This window comes from Fomitiporia mediterranea (assembly GCF_000271605.1).
Source record: "Fomitiporia mediterranea MF3/22 unplaced genomic scaffold FOMMEscaffold_6, whole genome shotgun sequence".
Taxonomy (NCBI): domain Eukaryota; kingdom Fungi; phylum Basidiomycota; class Agaricomycetes; order Hymenochaetales; family Hymenochaetaceae; genus Fomitiporia; species Fomitiporia mediterranea.
The window spans coordinates 1,869,427-1,885,722 of NW_006760391.1; the positions used below are offsets into that span (position 1 = coordinate 1,869,427).

The 16,296-nt window shown below is 49.4% G+C and overlaps 3 protein-coding genes across 3 annotated transcripts; 1 reads left to right on the plus strand and 2 right to left on the minus strand.

Annotated features, from left to right (window-relative positions):
* Positions 1-62: 62 nt before the first annotated feature.
* On the minus strand, positions 63-4,557 carry FOMMEDRAFT_140712 (uncharacterized protein). The gene is made up of 5 exons (XM_007266547.1): positions 4,041-4,557; positions 3,780-3,796; positions 1,954-3,573; positions 1,734-1,890; positions 63-1,670 (listed from the first exon to the last, which is right to left on the minus strand). The coding sequence occupies exons 1-5, from the start codon at positions 4,476-4,478 to the stop codon at positions 1,101-1,103; spliced, it is 2,802 nt and encodes a 933-aa protein (XP_007266609.1). The 5' UTR covers positions 4,479-4,557; the 3' UTR covers positions 63-1,100.
* Positions 4,558-6,973: 2,416 nt separating this feature from the next.
* FOMMEDRAFT_156263 (uncharacterized protein) lies at positions 6,974-8,981 on the plus strand (the record flags this gene model as incomplete). The annotated part of the gene is made up of 5 exons (XM_007266548.1): positions 6,974-7,105; positions 7,658-7,720; positions 7,785-7,869; positions 7,940-7,992; positions 8,592-8,981. 5 exons carry the CDS (start codon positions 6,974-6,976, stop codon positions 8,979-8,981), a joined length of 723 nt encoding a protein of 240 aa, XP_007266610.1.
* A 2,734-nt stretch (positions 8,982-11,715) lies between these two features.
* On the minus strand, positions 11,716-16,230 carry FOMMEDRAFT_20109 (uncharacterized protein). The gene is made up of 7 exons (XM_007266549.1): positions 15,699-16,230; positions 14,031-15,645; positions 13,477-13,969; positions 13,074-13,308; positions 12,652-12,911; positions 12,529-12,579; positions 11,716-12,369 (listed from the first exon to the last, which is right to left on the minus strand). The coding sequence occupies exons 1-7, from the start codon at positions 16,212-16,214 to the stop codon at positions 12,039-12,041; spliced, it is 3,501 nt and encodes a 1,166-aa protein (XP_007266611.1). The 5' UTR covers positions 16,215-16,230; the 3' UTR covers positions 11,716-12,038.
* Between the last annotated feature and the right edge of the window lie 66 nt (positions 16,231-16,296).

Here is a 16,296-nt window from a genome sequence, read left to right on the forward strand (position 1 = left end):
AATTATTTGCGTTCTATTGTAATGACAAGCTAGCTGCAGCAAGTAGGGAGAGAAAAACAAAACAGAAATAGAAAACTAAAACACTAAGAGACAAGGAGACAAGGAGACAAGGAGACGGAGACAGAACAAAGTACAGCAGACATCAAACAAAATAACACTAGGTCAACCAGCCAATTGATATATGTTCGCACCACCAGAATCTCAGACAGTCGAGACGGTCCTGCAGTAGAGTACAGGTAGGATCGCGACTGAACGGGCGGTGGTGGGCGATTCATAAGGAGGGACGACGAAAAAAACAAGGGTAAGGATTGCGTTGCGTTGCGTTGGATGGGGAGATAGATAGATAGAACAACGGGGAGGGTGAAGAAAAAAAGTGGGTAATTACATTCACTATGCAAGAAAAAATGCGTGGGGTAGAATACCAGTGGGAGTAGACGGACAGACGAACAAACACACAGAGAGACAAAGTGGTATGACGTATGACGAGATGAGAAACATAAGAAAGAAAGAAAAGGAGCGTCGTTATTGTGGTTATGGATTGTGATTTGGGGAAAGCCAAACGAGTGAGCAGGCGTTAGAGATCCAACTGAACAAAGCAAATTCGTGCCAAAGTGTCCGTGTAACAAAAGTGAGAGTGAACACAACGTCTGGGAAACGAATAACAGAAAGCAGACGTAGGCGTTAGTTAACAAAGGAAGAAGTGAGCGAGCGGGCGAGTAAGTGATGTCAGAATAAGGGAAAAAAAGAGAGTATCAGAACGAAAAGCAAATAGATAAGACGAAATAGGACAGCCAAGATATTGAGCGCGCAAGAGGAAAATATAAAGTACATATAAAGGCATCGGCGCGAATAGTAATAAAAATTAATTTTTGAATTGGGAATCACCCGGATGGGACCAAAATCTCGGAATTGCAGTCGTGAGGGCAAGATGACGAAGGTTGGTTGTAGCGTAGGAGACAGGCGGAAGGTGGGGAAATAGGGAAGGGCCGTTGGTTACAAGAACGGAAGCCTTGCAACCAGGGAAGAAGGTAAAGGTAGGGTAGGAGAGTTAGATTGTGACGCAAGCATCAGCCAATATGCGGGGAAAAGACAGAGGTTGGTCAATTGTAGTACCCATAGGGCGCTACGTTTTCTTGGGAATGGCCATGTAATGAGTACGGGGCTGAATGCGGCGGTGCGTACATCCCAGAATGATGCTGTTGAGAAGCATGTCGGGATTCGTCGACACCGTATTGATGGTGCTGTACATGGCTCACCATCCCGCCATCGTGATCCATTCTGCTATCATTATGACTGTCACTTCCATGAGCAGTACTGCTGCCACCCGATTGTTCACTCAGCGGGAATTCGAAGGGCGCAGGACTTGGGTGCGACACGGGTGAATAATGTCCCGTTTCAGACACTGCATCAAAATTATGCATGAAGTCAATCTTGTCTGTTTCAAGCCGCAATGGCCGGGAGCGGAAGCCGAGTGACGAGCGCGATGACCCAGCAGATCGAGGCAACGCTGCAAGTGGATGCCTACGCAAATGTCCGCTATGTCCGTGCGAAAGGTCGGATGAGCTCATACTCGCCCGGTTGTACACCCCTACATCCGATGCGTCATTCATGTTTACGTTGACGTTACTGCCATTGTCGCCACCATACATGGATGACGTCTTGTCATCATCCTATGCAATACGAAGTCAGTTACCCAAAAACAAATCAAATTACAAGGGAAATCGCCAGCTCACCGGCATGAGAGCAAGCGCCAACTCGCTGCTCCTGCTGATTGGCACATGCGATGAGTGCTGGTCCTTTTTCTGGGCATCGTGGTGGGAGTTTGGCAGCGAGGACTGGGAGCTATTGTGGACGTCGAGATTAGAGAACATGTCCATCATAGACCCAGTACTATAAAAAAGAACAGCGAATGTTAGAAAGGGACCCAAAGTGAAGAAACATCAGATCACAAACCATGAGCCTCTCCGCGTATCGTTATATCCTATGGACGAGTGACCAGCCGAGTTGACCTGGACGTCGAACCCACTGCCAGCCTCGCTACTGAAGCAGGCGCCACTCGTTACGCTTGACTCCGAGTCTGCAATGCTCGCTGTACTAGCAATTGACCCGAAGCGAGGCGTGTATGGGTTTGCAGCACCATGAAGGCCCTGAGAGTCGCGATAGAATACAGGTGGTCGGCCTCCTAATCCTCCAGGCGGTAAGGTTGGACGGGATTCGCCATCCATTTCCATATCTAAGCTGTTACTGCCACCCGCAGCACCATTGTCATCCTTCTCCATTTCCGGGAACTGGAAGTTGTTAAGCGATGACTGCAGCTGCTGGTCTGGAGTACCAGAACCCTCTGTCTGTGCGCCTTCACACTCGCCATTGCCAACGGAACCAAACGAGAAGTCGGGATTCGGAAGAGGGCCGGGAATGGGTGGCTGATAATTGCGCGCTGAGAGCGTATAGACATGTCCCTGGCGGGGGAAACGCATGGACATAGCACTCGCCGACTGAGGCTGGCTTGCAAAGCCAGTGGATGCTGGTAATTGCTGGGGTGTGGCAAGGTGTGCAGGTAATGATTGGCGGTGCATGAGTTCCGGTCGCATGTCCGTAACGGGAGTTGAGTGCTGCAAGTGCGGCGGCAGTGATAGTTCGGGTATCCCACTGGCCGCATCTCCATCGCCATTGCTATTCTGGTTACTATCGACACTCGGTTGTTGATCAACGGGCGGGAGATCAGCCGTCCGAGCCTGTGGAGTAAGGGTCGGGGTGCTATGCGTTGTAGCAGGCAAGGAAGGTCGGAAACGTGTCGCGCCGGGGCCGTACACAAGAGAGTTCGCCTGAGCTGCGACATGTGCGTAGGGGTGGCTCGCAAGGCGGTCGAGGCTCATCCTGCGTGCGTTCGGATCGTAGCCCACCATTCGAGCAGCGTTGACCCCACCTCCCAAAGACAAGGCCGAAGCCCGTGGACTGGCGAGGTAGCCTGCTCGTACACGTGAAGGGCCGATGCCAAGGTGCGTCGGAAGCGATGGGCGTCGCGTGTAGTGATCCTGCATGGGTATCGCTTGTAAACCATTACCACCAAATCCTGCTTCGCCTGTGAACTCGGCTCCCTGCTCCAGCCCCATGCCCAACGTTGGCGTGCGGCTCATCGATCGCGGCGGTCCCTGCCATGAGGATGGAGGGAAGCCAGACATGGGCATTTCCATGTTCTGCTTCACTTCAGGCTGTCTGGCAGCGCTGTCATCATCAGGGCTCACATTCACATGCGGTGCAATATCAGCATGGGCGTTGGGTGGGGTAAGCTCTGGAGAGGTGCTCTCGGGTGAGTTGGAGGACGAGTGAGAGCGTTTGCGTTCATCCAGGGCGATTTCGGTGCCTGGAGTCTGTTTGGCAGGTTGTGCGACCTGTTCGCTGTTGGGGTTGTCATCTTCTGCGGCGGTATCACCATCGTCACAATCAACATCGCCGTCAGCGTCGTCTATGGCATCTCCGTTCTGGGCACCCAGACTGATTGACTTTCTGTCTCTGCCATTATTGGCAGACGATGATGCTGCCTTCTTTGCTAAAGTCTTTTCCTTAGCGCGCCTGTAAAAAAATGAGGAAGGGAAGGGGGGATGAGGGGCAGGGAAAAAGAAAGAGCAAGTCAGTATACTGATGCAAGCTGGATTGAGAGACACGAGGAGCGGGAAGGGCGGACTCGCGGTGAGTTGGGCCGCTGATTGAGGCAATCGGACAGCCAGCAACAAACACGCGAGGCAGACCACGCGACATCATGCAGACAAAATAGATACCTGTTCTGGAACCAGACCTAGACAGGGAAGAAAATAAAAAATGTGAGCATATCGACACGAGGGAGAAGAGGGGCGAAGAAGTTCGGGAAAAGACGTGGAATCGAGGGGGAAACAGGATGAGGTGGGGCTTGGAAGGAGAGCGTGTTGCAAGGGGATAGAGGGGGCCGAGCTTCTCTCCGGCAGCTGTGTGTTGGGTGGCGAAGAGAGGAAGGACGGAGAGGAAGCAACAAGTGTATTGACGCGTAAAAAAACGAATCGCACCTGGACACCACGCGGGGTCATCTCCAGCTGAGCAGCCAGCTGCTTCCTGAGCGCGGCATTTGGCTTCGTCTCGCGTTTGAACGTGTCCTCGAGCACCTTGAGCTGGGGACGCGTCGTTCGCTTGCGGTGCTTGACCTCGGACGGATTGTACGGGTAGAACGTACGGAAATCGACGGTTGCCGGGTCCACACCGGGCGGAAGGGCGATATACGAGTTGTTGTAACCCGTTTGCGGACGGCCAGGGAGGTAGCGTTGAACGCCTGCGGCGAGAGCATCAACGTCGATAGAAGGGCGCTGCACGGGGTAAAACCCGCCCGCCGTTGGTCCCGCTGGCTGGTGTTGGCTGAGCGGGTGCTGCTGCTGTTGCTGTTGGCTATGCGGGAGCTGAGAGTAGCGCGGGGCTAGGTTGTGCGGGCTATGGTGAGAGTAGTTGTCCATGGCGGACGAGGAGAAGAGAGTTGGACTTGAGAATGCAGCGGAAGCAGAGTGGGTAGATGGATACAGCAAGGGGCAGTGGGAGGGACGGAGAGACGAAAAGCGGAGGGGATGGTGGATGAAAGGAGAGAAGGGGTAGAGAGCGGGATGGCTTGGATGTATATGGGCTGGGAGAGAGGGAGGATGCGATGGAACACAAGAAGCCGGCAGCGTTACCGCTTCGAGGACCAGTTGCCTGCCCGGTTCGGCTCAATCTCCTTACAGCATCTTTCTTTTCCTTTCCTCGATTTCTTTTTCTTTTTTCCTTGAGCCAGTTGCCGACCAATCCCCTCGAGTCCCGACGCGTATCTACACTGTTCTCTGTTTGTCGCGCAGGCACCCCGATGGCGATGGTCGCGCTGATCCCTCGTCCCCTTCGCCAGACGGACGTGTATCGCCTCGCCTCGCCAGTCCACCATCCCTTCTCGCCACACAGCCTCGTCCACACACATCAACTCTCCTGATCGAATTTGCATCTTCGCACCCACCTGCTCCTGCTCGCGCATTCTCCGGAGCCGCCGCCGCAAATTTGTCCTCTTTCTTTGCCCTTTACTTTGCTATCTCCGCTATGTTTTTTGCTGCCTGATAAACTCGCCATGCAATCTTTGCTTTGCGGCGTGCATCACTACCAATTCAGAGCGCGATTTTCTGACAGCAATCTTCCCCGCAAGGCTCCCATCGCCGGACACGCAGAGACAAATATATCCTTATTCTCTTCTTCTCACGTACTCACAGTAGTGTAATAACAGTGATATTTCATGGTTATGTCTAATCCAACGAAAGAGAAATCCTCGCCGAGAATGGAACCCGGCCTGCAAACCGTCCGATCATTGCACAACAACACCTTTCCTCAACCTTTACCCCGCCACCTCCTTACACTATACCGCTTCCGCACTCACTCGTCCTTGTGCAATCCCCCTTTGTATCCCTCCATCCTTCCCCCTCTTCATACCCAGGTTGCCAGCGCGTCGGCCACAATCAGGTGCCCTTTGGCAGCCCCCGATGTCGGGATCGCAACACCACATCAAAAGTCAAACGGGTCTTGTCCATCCCAATTCGTTTAGCCCCTGAGCAACCCAATCCCGGAGGCAATTTTCTTTTTTTCCTCCTCGCCCTCGCAATGAATGAATGAAAGAATGGAACGAGCGTCAGACGGCAAATCCAATCTGCATGAACCTGGAATTGAACTGAACTGAATTTAACTGAACTGAACACGCATGTCCCCCTTACAATATAATGCTTATTATTTACCTGACCAGCGGTGCGTGATATGAACGATGATGGCACGGCGAACAAATGCCTCGTCAGGAAAGAAACAAAAATCCAAACCGACAAAACCCACCCAGGAAACCGGTGCCATCTTCGAGGGTAGCGAGCGGCGGGGAAGTACAGCTCTGTACACCTACGCCTACACTTAGCGACCGGGTTCTCTCCTCTCTCCTCATCCTGAATCTTGAATCGACTAGTCAGATCTAAACTAAATATCTCCTTTCAATCTCTTGGGATCTGATCGACCCAGAGGACACATGAGAACATCCCGCACATCATCAAATCAAATTCAAAACTAACTGATCTCTCTGTCCTCTGTGTGTATACTAACCCAAACGCATCCCAACCCAGAACGCCAAACAAACTCCACCGCAGTTTTGGGTGCTGTAACTAGTCACTAGTGTTGCTGCTATAGCTGCTGCTACGGTGTTGGTTGTGAATGAGCACATCCCGCATCACCATCCTCCCAACCAACCAGCTAGCTAGCCAGCCAACCAGAGAAGCCCCCTATTAACGATGTCGATTCGATTATCTCGATGTGCCATTGATTTACCCACCCATCCCTCTCTCTTTGGGTCATCCTATCCTATGATTCCCATCTCACCCAATCCTAGTCTTCGTGGAATGCACCCACGAATGCCCTCACGACTCGCTCCCGCAGAACAAGCTTCCCTTCCTTCCCATCCGCTCCCTCGGCCAGCCATCCAAAATTCCTTGATCCCTTGATGGTGAATACCCATATGCATGACCATTTTGATCACCTATCTCCACTCCACTTCCCTTCCTTCGTTCCGCATCAGTTTTAGCTCATTTCTACATTCCTATATCCCCAACCTAATTGTATGCGCGAGATCCAGACCGCATACGCTCATCTTACCTTTCAACCTATTTGAAATTATACTCTTAATATTAATCTCTTTCCCTTCTTTCATTTGCTGAACACACTCTATTCGAGTTCATAAAGATAGAATCTGGTATAGCCTACATAGTATGAATTTAATTTAATTTAATATCAACATCGTAAGTAAGTTATTTGTATAGGGAGGATGAGCGGGAAGTAAACCCTAACGCTTGAATGCTAGAGCCTATCCAACTCCAACGATCCTACTCGTCTCCGTCTCTCCGCCACCATCTTTCACTAACACAGATCTCCCTCTCCTTTATCCCAAGAAATGAATGAATTGTATAGGATGAATAGATGTCTCGAGACCATAGAAGTCCCAGAGCAGAGGAAGAAGGCACTCGGTGAAACACGAAACTCGAAATCACGAGTGAACGAACTGAGTCCTGACGCAGTCGAAAACTCTGTTTTCTTGAAACGAGTTGGTTTTTCTCAGCTTTCTCGACCTTGACGACCCTGGCTTACCTGAAACAGGTATTCTTTACAGTGCTTTACTGGGATGGATTATGTTAAAAAAGTCTTTTGCTTAGTTGCTGTGTGGCTGCTTGGTATTCCTGCCGGCTGAACTGGATTCTGAATTCTGAATAACTTTGATTGCATTTCTTTCTCTCAATCTGATAACAATACTTCAAAAGCTACCGCTCAATCCGCAATTTATCGAGAGGATCTTCAGTAGTCGTACCTGTTGCTCGCTTTGACAACAACACAACTCTATCTGCAACTCTATGGGGTTGGATGGATTCAATTATCTGTTCATCCTCAACTTATAAAGATATTTTGATTGACGGGAGCGCTTGTTCTAATCTTGAGGCGGAGGCGGGATTCTGTGAGTCTGTGACCGCCCCCTCGTAAACCTATACAGTAATACAGGTGAAGGGCAACTCCCGAAAAGGACTATTCAATGTTCCCCCATCCAGGATTTTGAGTTGCGTGAATGACGGATGTACCTTGCCTTTTATAATTATATTCCTAGATTATTGCGCCCGCCCGATTCGATGCCTTGCTCGCCTGGATGCAATATCGCCCGGACGGAGAGGTTAGACAGAGACGGAGAGACGGAACGACTTACTGTAAGTTAAAAATATTAAGAATGTGTACAGTACGCTGGGATTGGACTAAGACGTTTTGCAACGACACCCGCACGGGCCACAAGCGCACAGGCGTTAACGTACCCGCGACAAGATAGTGAGTGACGTAGTTACAGCAGCTACGGTTATCTCCAGGGGAAGTAGGGTAAGCTCACTTGATTGGAGAGTATTGAAGATTTCGCCCGACGTTAACGGCTTGACGTCGTTTTGGACGTCAGGCGTACGTACAGCGTGTACGTATTATTATCTGTCTTTCTACCCTTGCCAATACATATAATAAATAATTTATAAGATCCAGACTAAAATCCGTGCCCAGATCTCATCATCTCGTCAACCGCACATTTCAAATTTCCAAATGTATGAATAAACGCATGTATTTGCTGGGACAGGCTTGGCTTTGCTTCCCGCACTTCTACCCTGTTCCATTCGTCCCAATATTAAATACTAATTTATTTTATTTAAACATTTGAATAGCTTGAATGGCAGGGTGTGTAGATTGGCGCTTAAAAAGTAAGGAATGACAGCAAACTCATGCAGAGTAAATGCCAAATGGTGTCTGGCGGTCCGGATGCTTGATACTCATGCGTACACTCAGGCCTCGTTGTATGCACTTACGAGAGTCGTTTATCATCATGTGGCACTTTTTTTTGCTGCTATCTACACGATGCTGCTCCGTGTGGTGGTGGTGTAGTGAATTTCACTATTTCTGGTGAGGAGTTACGGCAAGCCTCACCTCTAGACCTATCGGAATGCACAGATGGCATTTCAAATTAATGCATCCGTCTATGATCGCCTTTTACTGTGTTTTTCTCTTCCTAGGAATATTTCCATGATGTACATGTGTTCGTGGGGAGTTGTGGCACTCACTGCCCAGATGCCGAACGCGCATTCAGGCTCCATGTTCGACCATGTTTTCCCCATCTTTTTTTCTTCCTCGTACAATGCTTCCGTGATGGTGGTCCAGCCATCGGCGAGAAGACTTACAACGCTAGAACTCTTCGAGCTCTAGTCGACACGGGTGCAGTTCGTTCATTTGTGTATTCACACCTTGAAAACGATTCCGAATCCGATTCGGATGTTCATTCTCAAACGCTCATGCAGTTCATCAACGATTCAACGCACCATTGCGCCTGCTCTATCTGTGCCTATCTACCACCAGTATCTCTCTCCCATCTGCTTCCAGAGCGGCGACAACAGCGCGCTATATAGATACTTTGTCCACTACCAACACTCGGTGAAACTCTATCACGTTGACACCCGAATAACGAAACAGATTTAGCTGAGGCGATTAACCACCACCGCCAACATCCGTCTAATCATTGTACAACAGCGATAGGAAGGGAGGCAAGACAGGAACTGTCCGGCTTTTCCACGTCCAACTGTCTGAAAGTCGCGTGTTTTGACGTCCAGGCTTGTTCCTCTAGATTTGGTCTGATCCCCGGATCGTACAGCAGAAAACATCAAAAATCCCTTCTGGCAATCACACAACGCTAAGCATCACTAATCCCGATCGCTGCGTTTGCCGACGTCAACAAGGAACCACCACACATGATTACGCACATACACCAGGGGCGACCCACCACCACCACAGCTCACATACTTAGCTAGTCCCTTGTGGTATAGCGCAAATGGGTTCAAGTAAACAAAGACGATTTTAATTCGGTTGGTTGGTTCTTCACCATCACGATGATTGTTCCGCTCCGCTCGATCCTCGGCCTACCTCAACGATCCAGCGTCTCTTGCTATCTCCTAGCCTTAGTTCGTGTGGTAAACCTCCGGAGCTTTGCTTTGTCCCCCCGATTTAACGATTTACGGAACGGAACCAAATTCAAATTAAACAATGTCTATGTGCCATTCAACAGTATCGGCGGAGTGCCGTACAGATCGCGTTTACTGTGCCGTGACGTACATAGGTACGTACAAAGCGACAAGATTAAGTATATTTGTTTATATTGCAGGTTTGTCCTCCGAAGGAATCGCTGATTCTGTTTCTCTCCCCTGTTTGAGCACCCGACCCTGTGCACGGCGACTACGCAAAATCGGGGATCGGGATTCAATAGGGGATCAACGACGAAACAGAGAGAGTAAAGAATGGAGAAGCCTACTGAACTACCAATCAGATGGCTAGCGACCGATTTCGAATGGTAGACGAGAATATGGCGCACAATGACGGAGCGCGTATCGCTTGCACGCTTCTACCATCGGCGGCGGCGACGAGCGTTTGTCTTGCAGAATAAGGAACAAACCTACGACACGGCGAACTCATCACGACAATGTAGCTTGTCAAGATACTGACAATTTAGTCCTTTGGCGACGGTCTGTAGCGGATACGGATCCAGGGGAGTCCATATTTATTAATGTTTTGAAACATAGCGATTATGCGATTGCTGCTAGAGCGAGGTGTGTGTCTGCCTACGGAGCGTCAGTTGTTACGGGAAGTCGACCTGGTAAGAGCTAATCAAAATCGAGTATCGCCAAAGCAGGCCGAACAACTCATACGTACGTATCGTTTACTAAATGTCCTTACTACTAATATTTGCTATGCAAAGATACATCCGGGCACTCAACGCCATAAACCCGCCGATGCAAAGCACTTACACTTCGTCTTCACGACGCCGATGACGAAAGAGCATAAAACGAAATCAAAATCAAATAAAACAAATAAAACAAACGATCCTGGCCCACAGTCTTCTCTATGTCCATTAAATCAACGTCGAATGACAGAAAGGCGTGTTATTGCCAACATCATCATGACTAGTCTCTGCTTTGCAAAGCTACCTGGTCCGGACACTCAACAGCGTAAATTCGCCGGTGCATCATGATAACACTAACACTCTGTCTTCATAACGCCGATGACGAAAGAACACACGACGAAATCAAATAAAACAAATAAAACAAACGTCTCTTGTGTCCACAGTCTTCTGCTCTATCCCCTATAACCCCGTTCAATTAACACAAATGACAGAAAGCCCCGCAAGGATGACCAGCCAGGGGACGCCACCAGCACGGCAACACGCTCGCATATTGCACTCGCAATCACCGGGTCCCGAGTCTAATCCTCAGCCATGATAAGTCCCTTTGACACAACGCACGCACATGATATCATATTATCATATTATCATTATCAACTGCTCATATACTTCTGTCTTCCATGCCATACCTTTGTTTTATTTATACCTGACGCACACTTCTACTTACCTTTATGTGCTACCGCCGGAACTATTAGACGCCCGCTTGACACGTTGTTGAGCACAACACGTCAACAACACCCCCTAAGCACGTATTTACGGTATTATCTTTGCACCCGTACGATCAATTCTGCACTCATACATGGGAATACAACTTCTACTTTCTCAAGCCTTGTAAGTATCTCTTCTCTCTTGGGCGCTCAACGAACACAGAACAAATGCCGGGCCCACGATAGTCATTTGATCCGGCCTGTCCTGAGCGCCCATCACCCATCCCGTTGCCAATGCGAATGTCATTGCATCATGCATGGAAGAAGGATCAGGCACAGGCTACTCGCTGTCTTGACTCTCGAGCACAGATCAATGACCTCGTCGCACAGGAAACTGACCTCCATACTATGATAATATGATCCATGATCGTATTCCCTACTTTTTACCACGCTCATAACTCGTCGGAGCCAAGATGGCGTTTGAGAGAAACAGGGTACACACACAAGTGACAGGCTTCTATGTCTACGTACGTGATTATACATACTTAGTATATTGACAATCCAAAAGACTTGGTATACGACACGGATGTATGTAATACTAGAACAAGAAAGACACAGCATCAAGCCAAAAAGAAAAAAAAGGGAAGAACAGTGCATAATGTATGATACTGGAAAAGGTCATAACAAGAAGTCAAAACATGAGTAGTTGCATATGTGGGTCATCAAGAAAAGAAGAAAAAAAAGGAAATGGGGATGAGGGGGGGACAAACGTGCAGGGGATCTAGTACAAGATAAACAATCTCAAAGCAAAACAAGGGGCGTATAGTCGTGGAATGGCGATGATCATTGTATGCTATGTGCACGAAAGATGGTCCGTGATGGGAGTTGGTTGGAAAGGAAAAAGAGAAACATATCGTCATGAAAGTGCGGGATGTTTGAAGTTGAATGCATATACGTTATTGTCATTTATAAACTCTTCAAATGGTAATCAGAGTTTCCAGTTCAATGTACGGGATGGGAGTGAAAGAGAAACAAGAAAGAGAAAGAGAAACCCAATGCGGAGCGGCGACGATCGCCGAACACTCGAGCTAAGCGTTGCAGTCGACTTCCATCGCATCTACAACGTCTTCACCGAGGATATCGGGTAAAAATGAATCATCCACACTCGCGAGAGGAGAGGCTCTGAACAAAATTTCTGGTCGTGATTCACCCTGCTCTCGCAAGTCGTCGTGTAATGCCTCCATCCGCGCACGCGCCCGGAAGACGACGGGATGTGCATAGATATCGTTCGCAGAAGGTCGTGCTGACGGATCTTTGCTCATCATGCTAGAAATTAGGAACTGCAGAGCATCACTGCACTCAGTGAAACCTTCAACCTGACTGAAATCTTGTTCGCGTAGTCGGTGCCAAGAATCACCCCTAGGTAAACATCAATATGGTCAGTCGGATGCAATTAAGAAGTTGAGAAGACTAAAGCCGATCTGTCCTGAGTATGAGAAGCACCTCATACAGGGTGCCAACGGACTGGATGCCATAACAAGGGAATGAGAAGAAGGCGGGACGAATCAAGATACGCACTGTGTTGGCACGCAAATATTAGTGGCTGTTTCCAACATCATCATTCCAAAGCTATTACGAAAACGACAACATCCGATGTTCAGTTCATATTCTAAATTTATTCAAACGGAAAGAAGTCCACACCTGAATATATCGGTTTCCTTGCCATATCTTCCTTGTAACACTTCCGCAGCGAGGTACATTTTGTCACCTTCACGCTCGAAACCGATATTACGGCCTACATCGCCGCCTTCCGGGACTGATCCACCATCGGAAGGCGGCCGGGGCCACAAGGATGCCATTCCAAAGTCGCCAATTTTGAAGCGCCCCGCTGCCGTGATGAAGACATTCGCAGGTTTCAAGTCGAAATGCACCACGTTGGCCTGATGCATAAACCGTAATCCCTGAATAAGGAAATATTAGCATTGCGAAGACAAAGGCTCAGCCTTCTCGGCCTTGAGTAAAAGAAGAAAAGCCTCCGTCCGAAGAAAACGTGTGAAGAAGCAAGTACGGAAGCAGAGCGGAAATCTAGCTAGTATGAAGAGTTTACAACAGAACTGACTTACAGAACTGATTTCAGCAAAAATCTTCCAAACTCTTGCCTCCTCCAGTCTTGCAAAGTGGTGTCCATATTCATTAAGGAAGTGTGCGAAATTGCCGAAATCGCATAGTTCAGTCAAGATATACAGCTGATCGTCCTGCTCCCAACTGTCGACGTAGCCGAGTACATTAGGATGGAATTCAGGCCCGGCACATGCAGACAGGTATTGAAGGACCTGGACCTCCTCCCTCAGTCGTGAACTGTGGGGAAGTACAAGACAGGTTAGTAAAACGACGATCAACCAATACAATTCAAAGTAGGATGCCAGGTGAGCGAAGCTCTCAAGCATGCGTCCGGTGCGTGGAAATACCGACGGACGAGTCCAGATCGGTGGCGAAGGGAGGGAGTTCATGAGAAGTTCTGCTTACCGATGACGATTCCCTTCATATCGTTTTGACTTCTTGACTGCATAGACACGATCTCCCTGGCTGTCGTGTTTGTAGCGAACCTTGATCGCACTGCCAAATTCTCCTGAACCAATCTTATCCACCTCCACAAACTCGCGTTCGAACCGCCCAAGCGCCTCTCGAGATTGAAAAGAGGGTAAGTGGGCTAGGTGGCTCCCACGTGTGTCACCATGATGTCCACGCAGTTTAGCTTTCACAGGAAGAGGAGTAGCAGAACTATTGGAAGGTCTTTTCTCCGAGATTTCAGAACATGAGCCAACAATGTGCATTGATTCTGGTCTTCTGTTCTCTTTCGTGCGCTTGCCGAACAACGAGAACTGGCTGCGAATAGAATGTCGAGCCTGAGATGTGTCACGAAGTGCAGGGGACGCTTTAGCCGAAGGCAGTGTCAAGTGAAGTGACCTGTTAGACGGCGTACAGAGCTGTCTTAACGGAAGCATCGGAACTCGGAGCTCTGTAAGGGGAAGGTGTCTTCAACGACAAATTACTAGGCATCTAGAATTTTATACACATACCATTATCTTTCTTACTTGCAGCGCCTTTGGTAGGGGTACCGACTCCGGTTCCATCACTTCCATCACTTGCTGTTGAAAAGGCACCACTTGACGAACGCCTTAGAAGAAATTGGGAAGCGTTTAATCTTGCACTAGGCCTTCCCATTCCGACATCGCCATATGTCCTGTTCCTTGGATTGATAAGGCGTGCATCCGTTGGACTCGTTTCAGTGTCACTCGCAGTTGAACCGTTACTGCTCAAACGTGTCGAACCACTGACAGAAGTTTCATGGTCACTCGGAAATCTCAAATCACCTGGACAGCTCTTTCTCGGCCTATTCTTTGGGATTGAGAGATCTCCTGCACTCCCGCCACTATCCAAGGCTGTTCCAAAGTTTGGACCGGGCAGCCTTTCGCCGAAAAGAGGCGTACGGTCCATCTTGTTCACCGCCGCACTTGCCCAAGGCCGCTGTGTCGGAATGCCCAGAAACGTTGTCTTCATTCTCTTCTGCGGGGTGCCTGGCGGTCGTTTTTCTGCTGCCCCATCCTTAGTCCCCGCCTCAAGCGTCTTCACTATGAAATCATCCACCAAAGAGACATCAAGCGAAGTCTCTGCTCTGCTCGATTCTCGACTTCTTTCGTGCGAAGGGGTGATGAGACTATCGTCAACTAATGTTGTTTCCGAGGACGTCGTGATATTCACCGACGGTTGCGGGAACGTTGAAGCTCGCGCGTGCAGACGGAGGAGAGAATCAGGCCTCGTAAGTTTAGGTTGCTCCAGTACGGGCCTAAGTACGTCTTCTGTTTCATCATCACTTAGGGCAACGCCGGAATCACGAGGTTTCTTAAATTTAGTTGGAATCCGGCTTCGGGGAGAAGGGGCATCAGAGGTCAGGGAAAAGGAGAACTGTATAGATGTGTCCGCTGGTTTAGGGAAAGCGCTCGTAAATGATGAATCAGGCGAAGTGCTGTTGAATGAGTCGTCATCCGTTTTCACAGGTGTTGAAGGTGGTATGTGTTGCTCCATCCGGGCTTGTCCAGCTGGTTTCTCGTTCGGGTTCACAATTGCCGGACCGAAGAAGAGTGTAGCCGAGCTTGCCAACCGTCTGTCGGCTTGTGGCCTAGTTTGCAGCTGCTTTACTGCTTTACTTGGTGAACCCGACTCACTCACGGACGTGTTTGATCCATTTCGCTTGTGAGCCATCCTACCCTTCGGCTTTGGCGACTGTGTCGGACCAGTGAAGTTCGAGAGTTCCATGGACACCGGCCTTGATCTCGTTGGCCTCTTATGCTTATGGCCACCCGGCGACCTAGATACTACGGTAGCCTTTCCATCGCCGGTTGATGGTCGCACTGATCTGTTAGTCGTACGGCGAACCTTCAGAACAGAAAATTCCTCCTCCGACCCAGAGTCGGAGTCAACATCCGCAGTTTTGTCGGAAAGTCGCATCTCCCTAAGGGTATTAACCTGCTGACCCATGTTGTTGCCTTCTGAGCCACGTTCGTGAAGAAAGCGAGGCGCAGGAAGAGGAGCAAGTGTGGCGAATCGCTTCAACTCGCCATGATCAGACGCGTGATGAATATGCAAAGGAGTAAGCCCTCGCTTTGCATCCGGTGAAGAAGCTAGACGATGTATCTGGAAATAAAGGTCATAAAGGAGAAAATAGCCATGCATCCATGATCACTCACCTTTCGCTTCGGAGCATGCGAAAAGTTGGGACTTGATACGGAGTTTGGAACTGGGATCGACTCAAGCGGCAGTCGTTGAGGTGTGCGCAAGGGCAGCGAAGTGTGCCCAGCATTCGACCTTAGAAACGAACCCTCCTCATCGTCTTCGACATGAGAATCCGGTGGCCTGAAGAAAGGCGGTAATTTATCCTCACTCCTTAAATGTGGTCGACGAGGCGACGATGTGAACCTTGATTTGCGACGGAAAGGGGTGCTGACACCCGTCGCAGCAGAAAAGTCATCAAAATCAAGCTGCATGGCGGAGTCAAAGTCGAATTCATTGTCTACTCGGCGTCGTAGAGGCGAAGGCGACAGCAAGAGTGGCTGATTTCGTGGTGGTGTCGCTGATGGTCGATGGCAGGGCGACAGGGGCGAAGGAAATGATGAATCGCGCATGTCTGTGAGGCAGGAGTGAAAGCTGAGGAAATCTTGACTCGAGGTGGGTGAATGACAAGGAGAGTGAATAGCGGTGGACATTATTGAGAAAGGCAAAGAGTGGACACTGTGTGGAGGTTGAAAGGGAGACTGCTGTATAGGGACTGGCGTGGTAACCGCCGCG

Bases quoted from the DNA above. Each gene is read 5' to 3' on its own strand.
- FOMMEDRAFT_140712 (XM_007266547.1), bottom strand. From the start codon at position 4,478: ATGGACAACTACTCTCACCATAGCCCGCACAACCTAGCCCCGCGCTAC. The intron at 1,891-1,953 runs GTTTGTGATCTG...TCTTTTTTATAG, and splicing joins GATACGCGGAGAGGCTCATG to TACTGGGTCTATGATGGACA. The intron at 1,671-1,733 runs GTGAGCTGGCGA...CGTATTGCATAG, and splicing joins TGGCGCTTGCTCTCATGCCG to GATGATGACAAGACGTCATC.
- FOMMEDRAFT_20109 (XM_007266549.1), bottom strand. From the start codon at position 16,214: ATGTCCACCGCTATTCACTCTCCTTGTCATTCACCCACCTCGAGTCAA. The intron at 13,309-13,476 runs GTAAGCAGAACT...ACTTCCCCACAG, and splicing joins TATGAAGGGAATCGTCATCG to TTCACGACTGAGGGAGGAGG. The intron at 12,370-12,528 runs GTGCGTATCTTG...ATGTTTACCTAG, and splicing joins AATATTTGCGTGCCAACACA to GGGTGATTCTTGGCACCGAC.